This window comes from Acomys russatus, chromosome 6 (assembly GCF_903995435.1).
Source record: "Acomys russatus chromosome 6, mAcoRus1.1, whole genome shotgun sequence".
Lineage (NCBI taxonomy): Eukaryota > Metazoa > Chordata > Mammalia > Rodentia > Muridae > Acomys > Acomys russatus.
Window position 1 is genome coordinate 82413189 of NC_067142.1, and position 26589 is coordinate 82439777.

Here is a 26589-nt window from a genome sequence, read left to right on the forward strand (position 1 = left end):
GTGTTGAAGTCTCCCACTATTATTGTGTGAGGATCGATGTGTGGTTTAAGCTTTTTTAGGAGATCTTTTACAAATGTGGGTGCCCTTGTCTTGGGAGCATAGATGTTCAGAATTGTGATGTCATCTTGGTTGACTTTACCTTTGATGAGTATGAAGTGTCCTTCCTCATCCCTTTTGACTAATTTTGGTTGAAAGTCTATTTTGTTCGATACTAAAATGGCTACGCCTGCTTGCTTCTTGTGACCATTTGCTTGGAATATTTTTTTCCAACCTTTTACCCTGAGGTAATGCCTTTCATTATGGGTGAGATGTGTTTCTTGAATGCAGAAGAATGTTGGATCTTGTTTATGTACCCATTCAGTTAGTCTGTGTCTTTTTATTGGAGAATTGAGGCCATTGATGTTGAGAGATATTAATGACCAGTGACTGTTAAGAGTCTTAATTTTGATGTTGTTTCCAGTCGAGCATTTGTGCAGTTGTGTTTTTGCCATGGGATAGTTATCTATTTCCTGGGTAGTTTTGGTTGTAGCTTGACCCTTTGAGATGGAGTTTTCCTTCTAGTACCTTCTGTAAAGCTGGATTTGTGAATAGGTACTGTTTGAATTTGTTTTTGTCATGGAATATTTTGTTTTCTCCATCAATGGTTATTGATAATTTTGCTGGGTAAAGTAGTCTGGCCTGGCATCTGTGGTCTCTTAGGGTTTGCAGGATCTCTGTCCAGGCCCTTCTGGCTTTTATGGTCTCTGCTGAGAAGTCGGGTGTAATTCTGATAGGTTTACCATTAAATGTTATTTGGCCCTTTTCCCTTGCAGCTTTTAATATTTTTTGTTTGTTCTGCATGTTTTGTGTTTTGATTATTATGTGGCGGGCAGTTTTTCTTTTCTGGTCAATTCTATTTGGTGTTCTGTAGGCCTCTTGTATGTTTATAGGCATTTCTTTCTTTAGATTGGGGAAATTTTCTTCTATGATTTTGTTGAGAATAGTTTCTGGGCCCTGGAGTCTGATGTCTTCTCTTTCTTCAATGCCTATTATCCTCAAATTTCTTCTTTTCATGGTGTCCTTAATTTCTTGGATGTTTTGTGTCAGGAGTTTTCCAGATTTGGCATTTTCTTTAATGGTTGATTCAATATCTGTGATTGTATCTTCTACACCTGAGATTCATTCTTCCATCTCTTGGATTCTGTTAGAGAAGCTCACCTCTGTGTTGCTCACCTTCTTCTCTGAGGTCTCCCGTTCTCGTTTTTCTTCTGTCTGTGTGTTTATCATTGAATCCATTTTCATTTTCAGATCTTGAACTGATTTTTTTATTTCTTTCATCTGATTTTTTGTGTATTCCTGAGTTTCTTCCATTGCCTCTTTATATGTCTTCAGAGCTTGAACCGTTTTAGTTATTTCTTTCATCTGGTTGTTTGCATTTTCCTGCAATTTTTCCAGTTCCACTCTATGTACTTCTTTTATGTCTCTCACCTGTTTGTCTGCGTCTTCCTGTATTTGATTACGAATTTTATTTGTTTCCTCCATTATCATCCTCATTACTAAGGATTTGAGGTCATTTTCTTGTATTTCCGTTGTATTTGAGTTCTCTGGGTTGTTTTCTTTGGGATAGCTGGAAACTGGAGACGCCATGTTGTTTTGGGGTTTTTTGCGTATGCTTTTTCGTTGTCCTTTAGACATCTTGTCGTCTTTGTTTTTGTTGGGTAGCTTCCAGAGTTGGATGGAGGGTGTCTGATGATAGATTCACTTATTTTCTCACGATTTCCCTAGGCTGGGAGCTCAAAGCTTCACTGGTGTGGATGTTAGGAGGTTAGCCCTGTTGTTCTGGTCTCTCACAGCCAGTGATCTTCAGCTCCCCTGTGCTGTGGATTCTGCAATTGTTCTGGGTCTCTGAATGAGCTTTTGGGTCAGGCCAAGGTATCCACAGCCTTCTGTGTTCCCTGCCAAGTCCAGCCAGGAACACTGGGCCTGAACCACAGGCTGAACTCAGCTAGATTCTCAGGGCCTGAACCGTCTGCCGAGCTCAGCTAGGGATTCTGGGCCCAAAATGCACACAGGGTCCAGCCAAAATTTTTGGGCTGGGACTACGCACCAAGCTCCGCTAGGGCCTTTTGGCCCAAAGTGCGTGCTGTGGTCAGTTATTGACTCAGGGCCCGAACTGACTACCAATCTCAGCCAGGAACTCTGGATTCAAACTGCACACTGTGTCCAACCAGAGTCTTAGAGCTGGTGGAACCGAGAGCTCTGTCCAGCCTGCGCCACAGCGGGAGAACTGCGGCTGCTCTGAGTTAGCGCCTGTGGTTCAACCAAGTGCTCCGCCCAGACTGTGTCACCGCAGGGGAGCTGCTGCTGAGCTGAGGTGGTGCCTAGGATGGAGCAGCGCACTCCACCAAGCCTGCGCCACAGCAGGAGACCTGCGGCTGTTCTGAGTTAGCGCCAATGGTGGAACCAAGTGCTCTGCCCAGACTGTGTCACTGCAGGGGAGCTGCCGTTGAGCTGAGGTGGCGCCTAGGGTGGAACTGAATGCTTGGCTAAGCCTGCGCCACAGCAGGAGAACTGCGGCTGCTCTGAGTTAGCACCTGTTTTGGAACCAAGTGCTCCGCCCAGACTGTGTCACTGCAGGGGAGCTGCCGCTGAGATGAGGTGGTGCCTAGCGTGGAGTTGTGTGCTCAACTAAGCCTGCGCCACAGCAGGGGAGCTGTGGCCGAAGCTGAGTTAGTGGCCTCGGGCAGAATTGCTTGCTGGGCTGGGCCAGTACCCGGGACTCTGGGGCCAAACTGTCGCCGAGTCCAGTCTGGGTCCAAAGGCTCCACGCGACCAAATCCTGCCCCGAGTACCCCCCTCTCCCGCAGCAACTCCCACCAGCCACCACACAAACTCGCCTCCACTGGAAGGCTATGAGCTGCAAACGTCAGCCACCGCTGCTGGTGCCGATGGTTGCTGCTGCTCTGCGCTCGCTGCCGCTCCGATCAGAGAAAATCCAACGCTCCTCCGTGTGCAGGGCACGCAGGTCTCTGCACCCTGGTCCCTCCAAACCGTGGAGCACTCCCGCTGCCGTGATATTCGGACCTCGGTGTTCCTGGCTCAGAAATCTGTGCAATTCTCTGAATTGTTCACTGGAGCCTCCAAACGCAGTCCACACTGCTCGCCGCCATCTTGAAAACCCAGTTTTCCTTTTTTATTAAACATATTTTTACTTTTTATATATGCAGTTATATTATTACACATATATACAATAAAGTCTTATTCCTCATAAAAGTTTTAAAAATTCAAAGAATTCTTAGGTTTTACTTCAAAAACCTGTACTCCACAAAATTGGAAAATCTAAATGAAATGGAAAATATTCTTGATAGATTTCAGTTACCAAACTTAAATCAAGATCAGGTAAACAAATCAAATAGTCTTACAAGCCATAAGGAAATAGAAGCAGTCATTAAAAGTGTCCCATTTAAAAAAAAAAAAACTTCTGTGAGGCCACAATTACCTTGATACCTAAATCATACAAAGACACCCCCCCTAAAAAAGAGAATTTTAGACCAATTTCAGCTATTAAAAACAAGGAAATCATGAAATTTGTAGGCAAATGGATGGAACTAGAAAAGATCATCCTGAATGAGGTAACCCAGACCCAGAAAGACACACATGGTATGTACTCACTTATAAGTGGATTTTAGCCATATAGTATAGGGTAACCATACTATAATTCACAGACCCAAAGAGGAAAAGTAACAAAAAGGATCCAAGGAAAGATTCTTAAATCTCACTCAAAAGTGAAAATAGAATGCAAATGGAAGAGGTTGAATGAGGGAACAAGGTAAGAGTGAGCGCAGAGAGAAATGAGAGTGGGGATCTCCCCAGGGAGAGCAGGGGTAAGTGGACAGAGGCCCTGCAGAGAGAAGAGAAACTGTGGACAGGGGTATTTCTGTGACAAGCCACAAACCTAAGACAAGGTTGGCTTCTGGGAGGCTATGACATGGCTCTAGCTGAGACTCCTTGCATCATGGTTCATAGAGACTGAAGAGAACACCCTCTGACTAGATAGGACTCCCCAGTGGAGGGAGGGGAACAGCAACACACCCACAAAAACTTCTACCTAAAATTTATCCTGCCTACAAGATGTGCAGGGATAGAGATAGAGCAGAGATTGAGGGAATGTCTAGCCAATGACTGGCCCAAATTCAGACCTACCCCAGTTTGTCTTTAACATACCCTCCTGAATGTGGAGGCACTTACCAGAGCATGGAATTCCTACCTGAACCCCCACCTAGAGAGAATTGACAACCATCAAAAGCATTTTAATATACTATAATAAATACATACTGTAGGAAAACAAGCTAATCATAAAATATAAATGCCATTTGTTCCCTGCCACCCAGCGTGCGTAGCTTCTCTCAGATCTGATGTTATTGTACAGTATATAAGTCTGTAGCGTCTTCCTCTGTCTCCTTAAACTTGGCTGTATACATAAATGAACCACCTCATCTAGAAAATAAGATTATATCCTACATGTTACTTGAACTTTATTTTAAAATATAAACTGTGGTATGAATGCATGTGTGTATTTGTAAGAGTTTGCCCTGTGTTTAAGCTGAGATGTTTGCTTACTTTTGGGCATTGAAACCGTTTCATTCTCTTTAGTGAAACGAACATATCCCAAGGTGTCAGGTCTTTCCTAGGAAAGTCGAAGCAATTCAACAGAAACGTTTCTGTGAAACCTGAAGAAACAAGCTCCTGTGTGTCAAGCTCCTGTGTGTAGTACATAGCCATCCTAGAGGTAGAGTCACACTAATTAATTTTCATGATGAATCCCTATGAGTCTGGTATTTATAGTGTTAAGATGCCCAAACTGATAATTGTGTTTATCTTCATCAAGAAATGTAATGTTACCCATTTCATCTATGTTTTAAAGCTGTCTGCCAAAGGAAGCCAGGCTTTTTCAATGACAAGTAGTGACCAGGATCAAAACCATTCCACAAGACTGTAGCAAAATCCATCTTTAATTTAAAACATCAAGAAGCCAGGACTGTGGTTTTGGATCATTTATAGAACATCTAATCCAGTCTTATCACAAGGCCTTGTGGTAGTGGCTTGTAGGTTGAAAATAAGGACAAAATATCAAATGAGAAAAAAACTTTCAGATCAAAAACAAAAGGAAAAAATGTTGTTTCCGTGGACTTCAGAGGACTTCTTTCTCTGCATCTGTGCCTCTAACTCCTGAACGCACCTCCCCAAATCCAGCCTGGGGTTACTTTGTGGCACACAGACTGCATGTGTGATCAGGGTGACAGGGCCACACCCCTACTACTTAGCGTTCCCCACCAACTTTTATGAAGAAAGCACAAATTGAAGCATCACCTCAGGGTGAGAAAATTCTTTCAATAAGATTGTTTTTGAAGTAAAGCAAAAACAAAACAGCAACAAAGAAAAACAAATTTTTAATAGAAATCAAGCTGAGATTGTTTCTTGCAGTACAATTTTGCTGTTCCTTAACAGTTTACAGTGCAGCCAGGTTTTAAAAGTACATATATGAGCATGGCTGCATGGTTGAAGAAGACATGAGCATGACTTCATGGATAATGGTGCTGGGCAAGGCAGCTCTGGAAATTCATTTCTTTCCTTCAAAAACCAGGAATCAGAAGTTGAGTTTTCCCTAGTACTTCCATTTATTTAAGTAGGGTATGTCTCCTGTGGACCTTCAGCCAATAGGGACAGTTGTATCCCTGTGATGTCTGGTGATTCCCAGTGGAGGCCTCTAATGTCTTAAACTGGTTAGAGGTACACATGATAAATGACACAGAAATAGTTTTCCCTCATATTTTAATTTATGGTCTATTATGTAGACCACAGTCTAAGTAAATTATGGTCCTTGAAGGTCACAGGACCCCCAAAGGTTAATGACAACATTTCGCATAACATCAGGTTATATTTATTCTGTTGCAGCAGATTCAGGCTTGAGGTCACAGACTCTGTTGGGCGTTTCCCCTCTCCCTCACCTCATTGTCTCCTTCACTTTTTCTTTTCATCTCCTTCTACCCTTGTCCTTCACTTTCCTTGTCCTCTTCCCCTTTTTCTAATTCTTTCTCTTCTTCCACCCTTTCTCTTCTTTCTTATCCCCAATTTCCTCCTTTGCCTCCTCCTTGACGTCTTCCCTCCCACACCTCTTCCCCACACCCTCCCATAACCTCTGATTCTGAATTCATACTATCTTTTCAGACTGGTTTTGGACATTATGTTATGTATCCATTATCCCCCCTCCCCTTCTGTAATTGCTTTTAGTTCCTGATAATGCACTGACTTCTCTTCCCTTTAGAGATGAAGCAATGGATTTGCAGGGGTAACCTGGATTTAAGAGCTAACTGTGATCAACAGCATTGATGGTGTCCCTTAACCGGTTTAATCCTCACTTGCTGGTGCAATAAAGATGTAGATCAATAGCACGTTATATTCCCTGAGGGTCAATCATGAGCTGGGTACTGTAAAATTCGTGTTCCTTAAAACAACATTATAAAATCGGGATTTCCACTTCCATGTCATGAATGGTATAATAGGCTTGGAATGGTAAAGGTTATTATAAAATATTATCCTAAGTTAGAGATCCTGGAATTCAGATGAATGCATTGTGACTCGGATCCTACAATGCAACAGAAGAGCCCATTTTGTTTGTGACCTGTTTTTACCACACACGGTGACCATACCTGCCTATGGGATGCAGCATGTTAGTATAGCACATGGACGCAGCCTGTAACCATCACACGGGCATTCTCTTTATGTGACTGCTCTCAAGGGCCTGTGATGTCTTTGTATAGAGAACAGTGAGATACTTTCAAGGCACTCCTTGATGGTTGCAGTTAGCTGGTGCCAACTACAGTTGCACAGTGGTTCTCAGAACATCAGCATCCATTCTTTCTATCAAAGTGCCTCACCCCTCTATTCACTAGCTATCTACCCCCAATTCTTCTGGTCCTGTCTCCCACCCAGCCTCAGTGGCCTCTCCTACATCTACTATGACCTGTGTAGCTTCCACATGAAACTGAGACCACACCATGTTTGCTTCTCTGCACTGACTGACTTATTTTACTTAACAGAAGTTTAGCCCATGTAGCTGCAAATGCCATAATTTCATTCTGTTTATGGTTAAATACCATTCCACTGTATATAAAAGTGATGGATACTTCTCTATTTTTCTACTCATGCGAGGAAAATTTAAGTGATTACCTTAGGGTTTAGTATATGGAGGGTTATAGTTAGGGATTACACTAGCTTTTTCTTTTCCCAGTCAGTAAGCAGATGAAGTCTGCTTTCTGATGTCTACCCACAACAACTAACTCATTTTTTTGAAAGAAGATTGTTTAGTGTATCAATATTGCCAGTAAGGAAATTTTAAAGGAATCTTTCCTCCCTCCCTCCTTCCTCTCTCCCTCCCCCTCCTCCCTCTCCTCCTCATTTTATCTCTCTTTCTCCTCTTCTTCCTCAATTTCTTCTTCCTCTTTTCCTTCTTATCAATATGCCATAGTACCTGCCTATAATTTCAGAACTTGGGAAACTGAGGCAGAAGGAGAACCATGAGTTCAGGGCCACCTTGGACTTCATGATGAGTCCATTGCTAATCTGGGATATATACAAGACCCCAACCCAAAAATAAAATCAGCTGGCCAAAGTTGTTGTAACTAATGGTAGTTAGTTGTATCTTTCTTTAGTTAAATGAGTTTGGTTTCTAGCTGTAGGTGACTTTTTGAAACTGATCTCATCATAGCTGATCATGAACACTATGTATATATATTAGCCTGCCCTCAAGTGTATCCTAAATGCTTCTAGGAAGAAATCTCTTTGGACTTTGGTTCCAGAATTAGATGTGAATTTAGTTATCATCTTAGGAACCACCTCTATGCACTTACTTTGTAGGTAGCATGAGAAGTATAGAAACAGGTATCTAGCACCCACCTGGAAAGGGATGGAAGGGAACCAAGGCTGCAGTGCAGAAGGTCAGGGACATGACACACACATTACTAGAGGTAATGCAGGGTGGATGTATGATACAGGTGTCTCTAGAAAACAGAAGGACGGAGCCATGACACCGATGTCTCTAGAAGACAGGACAGGGACATGACACAGGTATCTCTTGAAGACAGTAGGATGTGGACATGACACAGGTGTCTCTAGAGGTCAGAAGGGTGGGGATATGGCATGGGCATCTCTAGAGGACAGTGGGACAAAGGAAGGGTGCAGCTACTCCAGCCCATGACAAAGAAGTAGTTATGGCTAAAAAGAATCTCATCACTGCAAAATATATTACAGAGCCTTGACAACCAACTGAACTACAAGGGCGTGCTCTTTACAAAGAGCTGTAGCTCAGCTCACCTGTATCTGAACCTGTGGCCCGGTGCTTGGGTGGCTTTCATATTCTCTTCTCAGTTTGCTTTCCCCCTCAGTTGAGTAGATAAAACCCCCAACACAACAGAAAATAGAATTATTTTGGTTTTTTTTTTTTCTCTTTTTAAAAATAAAAATGTACAATTTGCTGAACTATGAACAAATTCAAGGAGAAATCGTCTTTTGTTAATATTTGCATAGATTGGTCCTAAATCATCAATGGAATATTCTTTTCCCTCCTTACTTGATATAAAGAGCTGATGTGCCCTCCATCCTTGAGTTGCCATCTAATTATGTACACAGGATCAATGACGAATCCCACTTCCTTCCCTAGGCAGGAAAGTCGGCATTGTGTCCCCTCCTTGCTAGTGACTAGCTTGTACAACACATTATAAGAACGTGTGTGATAGAATCAGAATGAGTATGGTGATCTACCACAGCATAGCACAGGAGAGGATTATTTTGGCATATCAAAGTGTGAGGTTGGAAAAAGGCAAACACTCTTCAAAGCATTGTAGATGAAATTCCTTACAAAGCATTCAGACAATTCATTTCCCAATTCATTACAGAGTTTGAAACTTTAAGGTGATAATTTAATATTCATTTTACCATTGTTGATTTCCTTTACTGTTAGAGCTAAGAGTAGAGAGATTTTAACAAAATTGTAAAGGTTGTAGAAGAATCCTAATTCATGCTTTTTTTCTGATTTATAAATAGTTTTAAAGACAAGGTATTCAGAGATTCTTAACGGAAAAGTTTTAAATTTACATTCAGACAGTTACCAGTACATGAACAAAAACATCACAGTGTTGCATTTCTCCTGCTGTTTTATCGTTCCAGTGTGATCGCTGTTTGCCTCTTTATAATGACAAGCCTTTCCACAGTGGTGACCACACTCATGCATTCAACTGTAAACCTTGTGAGTGCAACAGTCACGCCAGCAGCTGCCACTATGACGCTTCTCTTGACCCATTTCCTTTGGAGCACAGCAGAGGCGGAGGAGGAGTCTGTGATGACTGCCAACATCACACAACAGGTAACCCCAAATCCTGAATGTCTGGCTCAGCCTGTGGCGCCATGAGTGTCTATCTCTAGATGCGGGGTATTTTAAATTATGATATAGTTATTTTATTTGGGAATGAGATTTCAGGCTGTTGAATTTGAAAGCAAAATATGTTTTATCAAGCCTCCCCTATTCAGAACTAGTCCTTCACTGTACATTTGCAGGAAGATATTCCTTCTAAAGTGTTCACATCATTGACCAAACTACTAATTTATACAGCTTCACCTAGTTCAGTTTTAATACATCTTTACAGTGAGTTACTTGTATCATTTACATTTCTGTCTTTCTTGTGTCTGGTTTCACACATGGGCATGTTACATTTACTCAGAATTTATGCAGAAACCAATAATCTTTTAAAGACGTTATATGCATATAGACCAACAAGATGGCTCATAGGAAAATGAGCTCACTGGAGAGCCTGACAACATGAATCGGATCCCTAGATTATACATGGTGGAAGAAAAGTACTGACTCTGGCAAGTTGCCCTCTGGCCTTCACAGGCTCAGAAGGATGCACACACACATTTGCATGCACACACACACACATACACACACACACACACACACACACACAATGTACAAAAGGTTATAAATCAGACAGGCATAAATATTTCTCTGTAGCTTCTATGATAACAGCCACTGAGATCCCTGTTTTCTGAAGAGCAGTATTAATATTAAAACGAAAGCAGGCAGCATCAGTGTTTGTGAGATATAATGTGAATATAATGGATCAAAAAGTGTTACACTGGGCATGAGTGAATGGATTGGATAACTATTGATGACATAAAATAGCATGAGAGCCTGACCAGGGACCAGAGCCGTGAAAGCGAGTATTCCTGGGCTTATAATGCAAGGACAGGTTCCATAGTAGAGACACATATTGAGGAACGTCAGCATACATGAATGTCAACATTCTAGAAACATTAAGAATTCATTTATTTATTAACTAGTCAGAAGCTAATATACCTCAGAATGAAAAATATAGTTGCTTATATGGTTTTCTGATAATGGGTCCATTTCCAGCAGCAACAGAGTCCATGTCAGAGACAGACCCACTCCCCTTACTAGAGGGCCCACATGAAGCCTGAGCTGCCCATTGGCTACATCATTGTAGGGGGGCTAGGACCAAGCCATGTGTGGTCCTCGGTTTGTGCTTTAGTCTCAGCAAACCCCTCTGGGCCTTGGTTATTTGGTTCTGTTGGTTTTCTTGTGGATCTCCTTGCATCTCCAGGTCCTTTCCCTTCCCTTCCCACAAGACTCCTTATGCATCTTTCAGTGTTTGGCTGTGAGTCTCAGAAGCTGTTTTGATGCACCTCTGCTGGGTGGAGCCTCTCAGAAAACAACTCTGCTAGGCCCCTGTCTGCAAGCATAGCAGAATTGATAGGGCCAGGGGTTGGCTCCCTCATATGAGGTGGGTCTTGAGGTAGGTCTTGGGTTTGTCCAGGAATTGGTTAGACATTCCCTCAGTTTTTGTCTTATGTGTTCTATATTTATCCCTGCATGTTTTGTAGGCAGGTCTTTGATCCACTTAGGCTTGAGTTTTGTCCAGGGTGATAAATATGGATCTATTTGCAGTTTTCTAAATGTAGACATACAGTTAGACCAGAACCATTGGTTAAAGATGCTTTCATTCTTTTTTTCCATGTATAGTTTTGGCTCTTCTGTCAAAAGTCAAGGGTCCATATACGTGAGTTTATTTTAGGTCCTCTGTTTCAGTGCCATGTATCAACCAGTCTATTTCTATGCCAGGACCATGCAGTTTATTACTATTTCTCTATAGTAGAGCTTGAAGTCAGGGACGGTGACACCTCTAGAAGTTCTTTTATTGTATAGGATTGTTTTAGGTATTATGCTTTTTGTTTTGTTTTGTTTTTCCATATGTAATAATTGTGTTGGTATTTTGATGGGAATTGTATTGAATCTATTGATTGCTTCTTTTAAGATAGCCATTTTCACTATGTTGATTCTACTGATCCATGAGCATGGACATCCTTCCATCTTCTTATATCTTCTTCAGCTTTTTTCTTTAGAGACTTGAAGTTCTTGTCATGCAGGTGTTTCACTTGCTTGGTTAGAGATACACCAAGATACATTATACTGTTTGTGTTATTGTGAAGTGTGTAGTTTCCCTAAGTTCTTTATCAGCCTATTTGTTGTTTGTGAACAGAAGGGCTACTGATTGTTTAAATTATTCTTGTACCCAGCCACTTTGCTGAAGGTGTTTATCAGCTGTAGGAGTTCTCTGGTGGAGTTTCTGAGGTCACTTATGTATACTATCATATCACCTATGAATAGTGATACTTTGACTTCTTCCTTTCCAATTTGTATCCCCTTGATCTCCCTTAGTTGTCTTATTGCTCTAGTTAGAACTTCAAATACTATATTGAAGACATGAGGAGAGAGCTGGCAGCCCTGTGTCTGCTTTTCGCAGACTTACTTTGAGTTTCTCTCCATTTAATTTCATGTTGGCTATCAGCTCGATGTCTATAGCCTTTATTATGTTTAGCTATGGGCCTTGTGTCCATTATCTCTTTAAGACTTTCATCATGAAGGGATGTTGGATTTTGTCAAAGGCTTTTTCTGCATCTAATGGCATGATCATGTGATTTTATTTTCTTTTCAGCTTGTTTATATGGTAGATTGCATTGATAGATTTTCCTATGTTGAACTCCCTACATTCCTGGGATGAAGCCTACTTGATCATGGTGGATGATGTAATTGATGTGTTCTTGTATTCGATTTCTGGTATTGTAGTGAGTATTTTTGCATCAATGTTAATGAGTAAAATTGGTCTGAAATTCCTTTTGTTGAGTCTTTGTCTGGTTTAGTTATAATTGTGATTTTGGCTTCCTGGAATGAGTTTGTCAATGTTCTTTCTGTTTCTCTTTTGTGGAACAGTTTGAGGAGTATTGGTATTAGCTCTTCTTTGAATGTCTGGTAGAATTCTGTGTTAAAACCATCTGGCTCTGGGCTTTTTTGTTTGGGAGATTTTGATGACTGATTTTTATTTCCTTAACGGTTATAGGAATGTTTAAACTGTTTACCTGATCTTGATTTAACTTTGATAAGTGAAGTATATCAAGACAATGATTTATTGCCTTTAGATTTTCCAATTTTGTGAAATATAGGCTTTTGAAGTGAGACCTAATGATTTTTTTATTTCCTCAGTCTCTGTTGTTATACCCCCCTTTTAATTTCTGATTTTGTTAACTTGGATATTCTGTCTCCTTTTTAATTAGTTTCTCTAACAGTTTGTTTATCTTGTTGATATTCTCAAAGAACCAGCTTAGTTTCACTGAGTCCTTGTATTGTTCTATTTGTTTCTCATTTATTGACTTCTGCCCCGAGTTTGATTATTTTCTGTTGTCTACTCTTTGGTGTATTCATTCCTTTTTATTCTAGAGCTTTCAGGTATGGCATTAAGTTATTAGTATGGGATCTCTTTAATTTTTTATGAAGACACTTAGTGCTATGATCTTTCTTCTTAGCTGCTTTCATTGTGACCCATATGTTTGGATATGTTGTACCTTCATTTTCATTGAATTCTAGAAAGTCTCTAATTTCTTTCTTTATTTCTTCCCTGGCCCAGTGGTTATTGAGTAAAGAGTTGCTCAGTTTCCATGAGTTTGTAGGTTTACTGTTGATTCTGTTGTTGTTGAGTTCCAGCTGATAAAATACGAGAGATTATTTCAATCTTAATGTATCTGTTGAGGCTTGCTTCATGACCAAGTATACAGTCAGTTTTGGAGAAGGTTCCATGAGGTGCTAAGAAGAAGGTATATTCTTTTGTGTTTGAGTGAAATGTTCTGTAGTATCTGTTAGGTCCATTTAATTCATGACATCTAGTAGTATAATTTTTCTCTGATTAGTTTCTGTCTTGGTGATCTACCTATTGCTGAAAGTGAGATGTTGAAGTGTCCCGCTATTAATATGTGGGGTTTGGTGTGTGATTTAAGCTTTATTAATGTTCCTTTTATGAATGTGGGTGCTCTTGCATTTGGGGCATAGATATTTAGAACTGAAACATCATTTTAGTGTGTTTTTCCTTTAATGACTATAAAGTGTCCTTCCCCATATCTTTTGATTAATTTTGATTCAAAGTCTATTTTGTTAGATAGCTACTCCAGCTTGCTTCTTGGGTCTGTTTGCTTGAAAAACTTTTCCCAGCCCTTTCCTATGAAATAATATATATCTTTATTGCTGAGGTGTATTTCTTGTATGCAGCAAAATGATGGATTATGTTTTCACCTTCATTCTATTAGACTGTGTCTTTTTATTGAGGAGTTGAGGCCATTGACATTGAGAGCTATTAGTGACCAGTGGTTGTTAATTCCTTTTTTTTTTTTTTTTTTGGTGTTGATAGTGGTAGAGTGTGAGTGTGTTTACTTTCTTTTGGTTTTGTTGATATGAGGTTATTTATTTCCTTTGTTTTCCAGGATGTGGTTAGCTTCCTTGGGTTGGTGCTTTCCTTCTAGTATCTTTTTAGGGCTGCACTTGTGGATAGGTACTGTTTAAGTTTGTTTATGTCATGGAATATCTTGCTTTCTCTCTCTATGTTGACTAGAAGGTTTGCTGGGTATAGTAGTCAGGGCTGACATCTGTGGTCTTTAAGTGTCTGTAAGATATCTGCCCAGGTCCTTTTGGCTTTCAGAGTTTCTGGTGAGAGTTTGGCTTTTAGAGTTTTAAGTGTTGTTCTGATAGGTTTGCCTTTATATGTCACTTGGCCTTTTTCCCTTGCAGTTTTTTTAAAATATTCTTTCTTTGTTCTGTGCACTTAGTGTTTTGATTATTATGTAGGGGGAAGATTTTTTTTTTCTGGATCAATCTATTTGGTGTTCTCTAAGCTTCTTGTATGTTTATAGGCATCTCTCTCTCTTTTAGTTTGGAGAAGTTTTCTTCTATGATTCTGTTGAAAATATTTTCTGGGCCTTAGAGCTGAGAGTCTTCTTCTATTATTCTTGGGTTTGCTCTTTTCATAGTGTCCCAGATTTCTTGGATGTTTTGTGTCAGACATTTTTTAGATTTGACATTTTCTTTGACTGATGTATCAATTTCTTCAATCATATCTTATACACCTGAGATTCTAACTTCTATCTCTTTTGTTCTGTTGGTGATGCCTGTGTCTGTAGTTCCAGTTCTCTTCATTAGGTTTCCCATCTTCAGTATTGACTCAGATTGTGTTTTCTTTATTGCTTCTATTTCTATTTTTAGGTCTTGAACAGTTTTATTCATTTTTTTCTCCCATTTGATTGTATTTTCCTGTATTTCTTTCAGGGGTTTATTTTCCTCCTTTTTGGCCTCTATCATTTTCATACCCTTGGATTTAAGATTGTTTTCTGGCATTTCAGATATGACAGGAACTGCACTCTCAGCTCTCAGATTCATCTTGGAACTGAAAACTAGGTCCAACATCTTGGACCTTAAAACCCTGTATGTTCCTATTGTCCAGCTGTTCTCCACATGGGGACCCACAGAATAGTGGGTATGGGGTTGGGATTCTGACCCCGGTATCTAGGTGCTGCCCTCGGGGAAGCAGGAAGAATCTGAGGTCTGGTTGTTGGAGCAGAGCAACCCTGGAACTGGGGACCCAGCAGAAAGTGCCAGGTACTGCAAGTCCAGGACCTCCTGCAACTCTTGGAAACAGGAGATGGCTATGGGGAGCCTGGAGTTGCACATCCCCAGCTCCTGGGATATCCCCTCCCATCCAGCGCAGTAGGTTACTCACTAACTTCAGAATGTCTACTTTCTTCCACTTCTGTAGGTGTCATCTGCAACATTTGTAGCAGTTCCTCACATTTTGCTTTAGAAATAAGTACCTGGACATAGAAATGCAATTTTAAGTTAGAAGTGGATTCTTTTAAAAATGTATGTTCCCTTATAAAGCAAAACTTCTCAGAAGTGTGGTATTGCATAGCAGATGGGTGTTTAATGAAGTAAAGTACCATTTGGAACAGGTTCACTGTTTCATATGCTCCGGATCACTAAATTGGCAGGTAGAGATGAAAGGTGCATTAAAATGGACATCCCCAAAATTATAGAATTTCCTCAAAGGAATACAATCTTTAATCTTGAATTATGCAGCAGATTGTAATGAATTATGAGTCATAATGAATAACCTATTCTGACACAGGGAGAAACTGTGAGTCGTGCCAGGATTACTTTTACCAACCCATTGGTGCAGATCCCTCTGCCCTAGATGTCTGCAAGCCCTGTGACTGTAACAGCGAGGGGACTAGAAACGGCAGCCTCCTCTGTGACCCGGTGAGTTACTTCAGTCATGGGAGGGTAATGGCTCTTCTGCTAGATGTCGGTTTGGAACACTCTCCCAGGGGTCCCAGACTGTATTTTCCAGGAAGTTCTAAGTTGGCTTTTAAGTTATAACCAAAGCCGACGGGACCTTGAGTAGTGTCCATCGTGAATGTTGACTGAGTGCTGCTCAGGGGTATCTCTGTAGAAAAGAGAGACACACTTTAGTTTTAGTCTTCCAAATGTCAAGAAGAACTGGAGAGTGCAATTTTAGTCAAACTGCAAAGTAGTGAAGTATTTTCTCTCATTATAAATAGGACTTCAATCCCAAAGCCAGGAGAAGATAGTACTGCAAAAGCCAGTTTCATGAAGACTCAAAATACAATATATGTTTACATTCATAAAATAGGTTTGCCATCTATGTCACGAATTTAGATGTTTGACTTACATGAATGCAGATCTTCACTAAGTTTGGCCTGTAAATCCTATTCCTAGCCAACAGCTCTGTGTTATAGTTGGCTGTCATTATCTCTAGTGTTGATCTGTCACACTCATATCAATAAATGACTTCAGATAAAGGAAAATTAGTCTTATAAAAGCCAACTCAATGATTGTATTAGTTTTAATGTATGTATTATTTTGAATAGTTTAACACTTAATGGTTAGATCAAGAAACTCAGTTGTAGAATGTTTTATGAATTACGTTGTAAAAATAAGAAATTCAAGATAAGATATATTTGTCATATAACTTTCAGCAAACAAGGCGAGGTGGGAATTTCTTGTAATCTAGGCGTTTGGAAGGTAAACATAGAGAGATCATCAGTTTAAATCCAGCCAGCCAGGGCCAGATAGCAAATTTGAAGACAGCTTGCACTATATAGCAAGACTTGTCTCAAGTCAGTTTCTAAACAAAAATGATAGAGTAAATAAAAGTACAGATTAAAGATATGGATGGTGGTCAAAGTGCATTAATGGCAGATGCCATGTTCTTCATTGAAACATTCAAAACAGATACCTAACAAGGATCCTTTCCCCTGGTTTATCTGATGATATCAAGAGCTTTGCTCTATGTTGCTGGAGGCTGATGTCATAGTCTTGGCATGTGAGCAAATGAACCCCCGTCTTTGTCATGCTACTTCATACATTTCTTCCCACAGCTCTTTCTACACACATGTCATGTCTTTGTGTTTGTAGTATGTGATGGCGTACCTAGGTTGTCAACTGGTCATACTGAGAGGAAGAAACCTTAATGGAATATAGCTTCAGATTGGCCTGTGGGCATGTTTGTGATTTCTGATTAATAGAGGAGGGCCAAGCCCACTGTGAGCACACCATGCCTAGACAGGTAGGCATGGGCTTTATAACAAAGGCAGCTGAATGCAAGCTTAGACGTGATGCAGTGAACAGTGGTCCCCCGTGGTCTCTGCTTCAGTTCCTGCCCCCAGTTCCTGCTTGGAGTTTCACCAACTTCTCTCCATGGCAGACTGTAAGCTTTAAGCCAAGTAAATCATCTCCTGGTTTCTTGTCATGAGGATAGTTTTCACAGCAGCAGAACCCAAACAAGGAAGCACACATACTTACACACAAATACATGTACACATACAGAGATATGCAGACACACACACACACCACACTCACATAAACACACACACACACACACAATCTGGCTTCCACCTTCTTACAATACCTTACACCCTGGGCATCACACACAGTAGATAATCATTGGATGTTCTAATGTCATGAACTCTGTGACTAATTTTCATCTAGTGACTTTAGTCCCACATCAGTGTGTGTGATCTGGATCAGCACTCAGGTGTATAACTTAAAGCTATGTCAATATGAAGGTGAGAGTTACAAGTACACACAAGCCATACTCAGATTAAAAACATGTGAGCCATCCACAGGTGCAAGGCAGTAATATCCTCTGCCCACTTCTGTTCCACATTTTTCTTGCTGAGTTTAGACAATATACATTAGGCTGAAAATGAAATTAATGGATTTGAATAGGAAATGTCTGCTTTTGTACATAATATAATCTTATTTCCAGGAAAAAAAAATATTCAATGGAGTGTGGAAGCACACATCCAGCATCATAGAACTGGGAAAGTAGGCATGTGAATCCCAGATAACTGGGATTACATCATGGAGCCAGTCTCCAACAAACAGATAAGCAAACAAAACAACAACGGAGCTCCAAATGAACAAAACACTAAATTTAAAAAATTCCCCCAACTATTATAACACATTTTCAAGATTTAAGACAAATGCAAAAATAATTCTATATGGCAGCAATAGTCTAAAATCATTAGGAAGACTGCATCATATAAAACATTTTCAGGAGTAAAACATTCAGGAGCAAATTTACTAAAAGATTGTCAAAGTTTATATTCGGAAAACTATGAAGCATGCTTGAACTGAATCAAAGAAGATCCCAGCACATAGAATGGCAGCTACTGCTCATGTGTCAGATGGCTGAATGTTTTAAATCAGAGTCATTCATCCACCTGGCCTGCTGACTAAGGCTATGTCCATAGTAGAAAGTACAATCAATACATACACTCAACTATAAAGGCTCCTTTTAAAGACCTGAACAAGATGATACAAGATTAAAAAATTTCAAAGCACAAATGTCTAAAAAGAGTCATAGAAATCAGTACAGAGTTAGATTACCTCTACTTTCTAATTTGAAAAGTTATTATTGTTTTCCAGTATTCAGTAGGATAGTGCAGAAGGGTTTGTGTGTGTGTGTGTGTGTGTGTGTGTGTGTGTGTGTGTGTGTGTGTGTGTCTGTAAGTGTAATATCCATCTATCCATCCATCAATCCATCCATCCATCCCTCCCTTAGGTAGAGTTGGGGGTCTAGACATAAATTCTTTTACAGAAAACTGATGTTTTGATGAAGGAATCAAAGGAGTTCATTAAGGAAAGCATATTTTTTTTTACAATAAATGTTTCTATGACTAAGTGTATATCCATATGCAAAAGAGGAAATATAGATTTTTACACTGTACATCTATATATTACATTTTAAAATATGACAGACACTGAGTCCAGGAGCTAAAAATATCACCAAATTATTATACAGAAATAGAATGTAGGATATTTTACAACAGAAATTGCATAAATGATTCTTCAAAAATATCCAATCATTTGTGTTTTAAAAGATTCCACCAAGAAAGTAAATAGACTGCCCCTGAAATTTCCAAGGCAGATAATCTGATAAAACACTTGTATCTGGTATATATGAATAACCATTATAATTAAGTAGCACAAGACACACATAATGTAAATAGATATTGCCCCCCCCCAAGAGATAGAGAAATGGCTGAGAGACACGTGAAAAGATCCTGGACATGCCCATCAAGAGCCTTCAAAATAAGACCAGAGTGAACTGTGCACATCCCTGGAAGGTGTGCAAGGAAAATATAGCGCACAGCAAGCGATAGTGAGCAGCAAAGAAACAGCAGCCCCCACAGACTGTTCTGTGGAAAGTAACTGCACCCACTTGGGAAAACAGCCTAGTGTTCCTCAGGATGCTGCCCACAGTTTTACCATGTGACTTGTAGCAACATCATTACCAATAATCAAAATATATAAATGAACTAAATATATATCAACTAATATGGATGATTGAAATAGAGCATAAGACAAAAGTAGAGGGAGGAGTAGGGACAAATAAGACAAGAGGCTTTCAAATATTTTATGTATGATTTTTAGTAGATAAAATAATCTAGTTAAAAATGTGTTAAAATGTAAATAGCCTGTAAACTGCTAATTTTGATTTTTTGCATTTTCTTCAAAATTATTTCCTTTCCAGTTCTGCTTCATTTATAATTTTTATGGTTAGAAAGTAAGATATTTTTCCTTAAATCTAATATGTGGCAAAAGAGAGTGACACACAGGGACATGGAAATAAATGGAAGTAGTGGCAAGAGTTCCCAGGTTAACAACCGTCATGCATGTATCTCTAAATCTCATTCATATGTCACATTATTTTCAATACTGTAAATATAGAAATCATTGGTGATTTTAGGAATATTTTTCCATAATACATTGTCTAACTAGAAGTACAAAATTGTCTAAAATTATCACTGTTGTCACCAATAATGTGAGAATTCTAAGCTATTGCATTAAAGAACAGTTTTCAATATCCATGCAGTTGTGATCCTTAATAACATTAGGAAGCACACATGGACAACAGGACAGTGGACTAATCTCATTGTGTTCCAGCGACTGAGGAATAGCACCAACAGCAAACGGCCTGCATTGCCCAGCTCTGGGGTCTGTGTTCTAAAGGAGATCCCCCCCCCACCCGCCCTTTGGCCCTGGCCACCAGATTCTCGATCCAGTCCCACAAGACTGGGCAGTTAGCCTCCTGGTAGCACAAAGAGTACGGTGATTCTGCCCAGTGTGAAGGCCAAGATGGTGGGAGGAGCACGAAGCAATGCCGCGTCACCGAATCCTAACATTCATGTGCCAAAGCCAAGACCAAGAGAACATGTGAACCAGAGCAACCGTGTTAATTGCCGAGTGAAAGGAATGATCACTAATTTAGAGGAGTTCCAATACAGAACCCAGGGGTCCCCAAGGCAGCCATGTGGGTTTAGAACATCTATGCACCTTTAAATTGTACACAAGGACATCATAGTGTTTCCGTTCTTCCTGTTTTTCTCTCTGGTATTTCTGAAGCAAGATGTCATTAGTGTTCGTTCACCACACACAGAAGAGATGCACGGCAGCACTTCACAGGAACCAGGGAAAGAGGTCCCGTTTTTATAGAATGGGCTTGGAAATTGGCAGCGGTGCCTATGCAGGAAGTTCTCAGGGTGCCTCTCTGCTTCCCTCTTTTTATGGGTTTCCTGTAATGTCCCCTTGAGGCAAAGGCCTTCTTTCCGTCTTTCCCTTTCTTGCAGTTAGTGTGAATTCAGCCACGGTGAACTAGAAACCCAAGCTTTCATAATGTTTCATCGTGTAACCTGATGATGATGTGACTGCGCAGCATCTTTGGACCCACACCAAGGACAGGCATCTGGGGGTCCTTTCCTGCCCTTGACCTACTGTGGAAGTGCATGGCGCAGCTACCGTCTGCTGCCTCTGCGCCTCCCTCTACCAGTGTTCCCTAGCTGTGTCCCGTAGCTGGCTCCACAGATGCTCTCCATCAGGCCGAGAGACTGGACTGAAAGGCCCCAGCGCACATCCTGATTCTCGTAGACCACAGCCTAAGAACTATACAACTGCTTCCCACCTAGAAGTCTCCGCCGCAGCTCTGCTCCCGTGTCCGCTCTGTCTTATTTCATTCAGGAGTTTAGCTGATGAAGGGGGAACCTCTCCCGCATTCATGATGCAGGGAGCTGGCCTTGTTCTCCAACTCTGTATGAGCAGGTCACTCATATACTGACAACCGTTAGTCTGACTGTCATTCACAAGTCTGGGGTGAGGTCACTTGTAGAAGTTCCCACGGCGATGCCAACGCTGCTGGTCATGAGCCACTTTTAAAAGTATCTATAAAGTCTTCCTTTGCAGGCCAGAGTGGCCTTGACATTGAGATTCTCATACCTCAGCCTCTCAGATGCAGGGATTAGAGGTATTGGTGACCACAGCCAGCTCATAGACCACTTTTTCATAATCAAAGTGATAGAACAGTTATCTAGGCAAGGTGCCCAAGGGAAAGGAAACAAATGCATAGGTCACATGTGTGTGGAGGGGTATGAATTTTTACATATGCACATACATGCAGGGAGTCATGTGCACTTAAGCACATACATATATACATACCATGCATACATACATACAAGGAGGTATGTGTACATCCGCTCATATTCACAGGGAGCATATGTTCATAGGTAACAGACACATGTGTTCAGTCACATATAACCATGGTCAGATGAGTTTTTACTCTGTCCCATCCTCTGGATGATGATGATGATAATGATAATAATAATAATAATGATAATAATAATAATAATAATAATAATAATAATAATAATAATAATAATAATAATAATATATCGTTTTTCAAGACATGGTTTCTATGTGTATCCAAGGTAGTCCTGGAACTCACTCTATAGACTAGGCTGGTCTAAAACTCAGAGATTCATTTGCCTGTGCCTCCTGTGTGCTGAGATTAAAGGCATGTGACACCATCTTTAATTTAAAAAAACACTTATCATCACTTTGTGTGTGTGTGAGAGTGGGAATATGTAAATGTCAGTATATACATGACAAATGCATAAAGATCAGAGGACAAATCTCAAGCGTGGGTTTTCCCTTTCCACTCTAGGCTCCAGGGTCTGGGCTCAGGCCTTATATCTTGTGTGGCTAGTGTTTTCCTGAGGCCTAGCACTGGTCCTCTGCACCTCATTTTAAAAACAAAGCACTTTCTCCTTTTTCCACACTAGGATGCTCTGTTAAATTGTATCAGATTATGCTGCCACCTGTGGCCTCAAGGCCTGAGGGCCGTCTCCAAGCTATATCTCTTTAATGGAAAGATAAGACAATAACTAAAGGACTTTAAAAGTTGGCTGGAAACTGAGGATACAGTTACAAGCATGCAAACAGATACTGATTATTACAGTGCTCAGGAAAGCACCAGCAGACAGCTCCATCAGCAACAGGACAGATGGACATGGCAAACAGCATGAGACCTGAGTGGAGAAGGGCTGATGAGTGAGATGGAATGGAGATGCTTCGGTACAGACCAAATAGACGTGAGAAATAAACCCCGAACTTCCTAGTAAACTAGACAGACTCAACCAAAGCCAAAATAAAAAGAAAAAACTGTTCTGTTTACACATGAATCAAATCCTATTTCTTATACCAAATATTATTACTGATCCAAATGTTAACATTAAATAACCACATCTGTAGGAAATAATGTTAGTAACAAATCAGAAACAATAGTGTTCTAAATGGAGATTTGAGTAAGAGTTAAGACATGTCCCTCTGTCCTTAATCAATTATCTCATTTAATACCCAGCAGTTTGGGTACTTTATAAGGAGTTTTCAAATTCTTGACTCATTATATCTTCTTACTTCAAATAGACAACTTGCTCTTATGAGTGAACTTTGTATTCCAACTTAGTTAACTAAAACCATGTTAAGCGGGCCTTCTCTTTACATTGAGAACATCTTTTTGTTTTGGTTTTTTTCCACTGAACTTTCCTAAGAATGAAGTTGTTTTCAAAGACAATCCCTGTGTGTGTGTGTGTGTGTGTGTGTGTGTGTGTGTGTGTGTGTCTGTGTGTATGAGAGAGAGAGAGAGAGAGAGAGAGAGAGAGAGAGAGAGAAAAGAAGAGAAGAGAGAAGAGGGGGGAGAGAGAGAGAGAATAGAAGAGAGAGAGGGGGGAGGGAAGGAGGGGGAGAGAGAGGGAGGGAGGGAGAGGGAGAGAGAATGTGTTTATGGTGTGTACATATGTGTGTGCAGGTACTCACAGAAGCCAGAAGAGGGCACTGGATTTTCTAGAGCTGTAGCTCCAGGTGTTTGTGAGTTAACTGATGGGAGTGCTGGGAACTGAACTGGCATTCTCTACAAGAACAGTAAGTGCTCTGAACCAGTGACTGAGCCACCTACTCAGCCCTTAAAAGTACATTTTGATAAAGCATTGTAAGTATGAAAAGTCCATTGTTTCATGTTAGAGATAAATGCTACTATAACATCTTATATTTTATAGACTCACACACTATTGTGTTAATAATACCTGGATTATTTTTCTGTGAACTCTAAGTCCAGGTCCCACAACTGTGTTGTCTAGGTGATATTTGCTATATAAGCACTCTAAGTTAACAGTATCATGCACCAGAAGTCCAAAAGTGCTTTGCAGGCTCCAAAAGGTCCAATTAGTAGTTTGAAATTGAGTGAAACAGACTCATACCAGTAGGAGAAAAGAAGCCCAAGATGCAGCAACAACAAATGGGAGCCCTGGAGAGGCACCAAGACCATCACCACAGTTTTCTCTGAAAGCCACTCAGTGCACCAGCACTGCTGGGAGCAGAGGTGTGTGGGGCCTCTTGGACTCTTCTGTTCTGGACATTCAAAAGGCTGAGCACCATCCACACAGCTTCCTGTGAACAGACCAGAATGTTATGTCTCACCCATAATTAGAGACTGCCACGGGCAAGTCTGAGAGTTCAGAGGAAAGCACTTTCTCAGAAATGCACCGTCAGGCACACCAGGCTGACAGAGAGAAAGCACGTCCATTTCCCAGCACCGTGGGAGCTTCTCTTCTCAAAGGAACATTTCAATGGCGGAACAAGATGACAGCGGAATCACAAAACACTTGCATGGAAACAAGGGTCATGGTGCGCTTTCTTCATCATCTTCTTCCAATCCATGACACTTGTTTGTAGCAGTGAAATCAGACGAGAACCGTAAGCCAGTGGCCTGTTGCACCAAAGCCAGGAAATTAGGGAAAGGGGTCACACCCAGGGCTGACAGCATCGGCAGGGCCTTGCCAACTCCTGGCAGGTGGAAAACACTGCCTTATAAACATCAGGACAATGATAAGGAATTTTATAAATTCTGTACGTGTGTGCATGTGTATTCAGGACTATGTGCACATGCATTTGTTTGTAGCTTACGTGTGTGCATGTGTATGTGTATGCATGTAGGACAGAGGTCAGAGGTCACCCATAGATGACCCTTCTTGGGCTCCATCACTGTTTTTTATTTTAGAAACAGGGTCTCTCATTAGTCTGGGATTTCCCAGTTAGGCTGAGCTGGCTGGCCATCTAGCCCAGGTATCCCCCTCGCTCAATAACCTCCAGCATTGTGATTTTAAGTGTCCATCATTCCACCCAAGTTTTTAATAATTTCTTCAGATTGGACCTCATGCTTGTAATACAAGATTTCAGCCACCTGAGCCATCTCTCCAGTCCCCATCATTTGAAAAAAAAAAAAAAAAAAAAAAAACCAGTGTCTCCCTAGTATTTAAATTTAAGAGTCTTACTCCAGTGTTGGTCCAGCTTGGTAAGCCTGTTTTCCTGGGGATCAGCGCCTAAGAGTAATGGGATGTACCAGCTAATGCATTCCCAAGCCGTCTTGAGTCTGGGAATTAAGCAACTTTTGGCAGCAGCTAAGTATCCAGTAGTTGAAGTAACGGATGCCAAAGGATGGCTCAGCCGTGAGTTTCAGAAGGAAGGCGCCTGAGCTCCACGTTTTCATTGCTCAGCTCTGGGTTATTTAGCTGTATAGAACTAAAGGGCCAAACTTGCAAATGCAAGTACACACTGGATATAGATGTGCGTGTTCATTTTCCCTCTATATTTAAAAATGTCATCTATGTTTGAATATTTTAATAACCATGGTCACACAATAGCCATTTGAATAAATGTTGTCTAAAAGGCATTCTAGGAGTCGTAGCTAATTCCTTACCAACATTGAGTAGAAAGTCTGACTTCTGGACTGGGTGTTTTGGCTCCCAGCAATGGGATGTGGAGGCATCTAGGATCGATAATTCAGTGTCATTCATGTCTACAATGTGAGTTTGAGGCAAGACTGGCCTACATGAGACTCTACCATGAATCTTCCTAGCACACACACACACACACACACACACACACACACACACACACACACACACACACACACCATGATCCCCACTATGTTTAACAACATTTTCTAAACATATTTATAGTGATACAATGACCGATTTCTAATAATTCACTTCACATGTACCATGGGATAAGACTGTCCCAGGCACTCTGCTAGTAGAGTCACATATAAAATGAATGAACAAGTCACCCAGAACTGTTAAAATTTTAACTTTCTCCATGAGTAACTACGCTCTTTTTTAAATGAACTAAGGGTTTTTAATTTTGCCATTTCCAAGGAAAATTCCGTCCTTCCTTTGTGATTCTTTTCAACAACCTATCCTGCCTATTCACATCCCAAACAAATTTCTTCTTAACATGGGGCCTCGTTGATCACATGCACCCAGTTTGGGCAGTTTTTAAGGCTCCCTGGAGCCTGACCTATCTGCTCCCCTTGCCTCTCACTGAAAATCTCCTCCATCCACCTTATTGGCCACAAAGCCATGTGTGTTCCTTTCCCCAGTTCACCAGTTCACGTTTTGAGTTCTCCAGTTCTCGTCGCCTGTTCTCTCCCATATGGGTAGTGATGCAGCCCAGGTCCTGTGACTTCCAGTGGTTTCTTTCAACCCATTTCTCCTTAGGTGTCCTTTCAGATGGCTAGTCTCCTGGGCTTGACATGGATGTTATGCAAGGATTTATTTTGGAGGGTGTTGCTATCTATCAAAGTGCTTAATTGCTAGAATCTGGGGAAACGTGAAAACCGTGGTTTGGACAAAGGCCCTGTGTCTAAGGCTTAGTCCTGCTGTGGAAATATTATATGATGGTTCCTTCAAAATGATGGGACGAAGGAATGATAATTATTGGGCTTTCTCCTTTCTGTCTTATTTCCTTTCATTCTGTGTAAGCTTCTCTGGGTTTCTATGGTCTTGTGAGGTCTACCTGGCTTCCGTCTGGCCACATGTCCTCTATCTTGATGCTCCTTGGACCTTGTGAGCTCTGTCTGGCTTCTTGTACTTCCATGTGTGCTCTGTATGTTTACCACTATGCTGTTTGATCTCTGTCCAGCTTCTGTGCATGAAAAACAATCTGCATCTGACTCCTTGTCTGACCATGTGATCTCTGAGTTGCTGCAACACATTAGCACCACCTGGCTTTCAGTCTGGATGTTTGATCTCTGTCTGCTTTCCTGTCCTAATCATGTGATCATTGTCTCACTTCCGCTGTGCCCATCTGCGTTCTCTCTGGCTTCCCGTCTGACTGTTCAAGTTCTACCACCTGTGTAAACAGCTTCCACTCTGATGTTATCTGCCAAGAGGTTCATCTCTAGAGCCAATGTTGCTGTAATGTTCCTCAAAAAATGAAAATCCCTTAGGTAAGGAAAATTCCAG

The 26589-nt window shown here is 40.8% G+C and overlaps 1 protein-coding gene across 1 annotated transcript in view; it reads left to right on the forward strand.

The window, feature by feature from the left end:
• The window catches only part of Ush2a (usherin), a 696795-nt gene that overhangs the window by 98590 nt on the left and 571616 nt on the right, over nucleotides 1-26589 (forward strand). The window contains exons 9-10 of the mRNA XM_051148119.1: nucleotides 9205-9400; nucleotides 15558-15688. Of these exons, the coding sequence (XP_051004076.1) occupies nucleotides 9205-9400; nucleotides 15558-15688 (327 nt within the window). The remainder of the gene's footprint in view (nucleotides 1-9204; nucleotides 9401-15557; nucleotides 15689-26589) is intronic.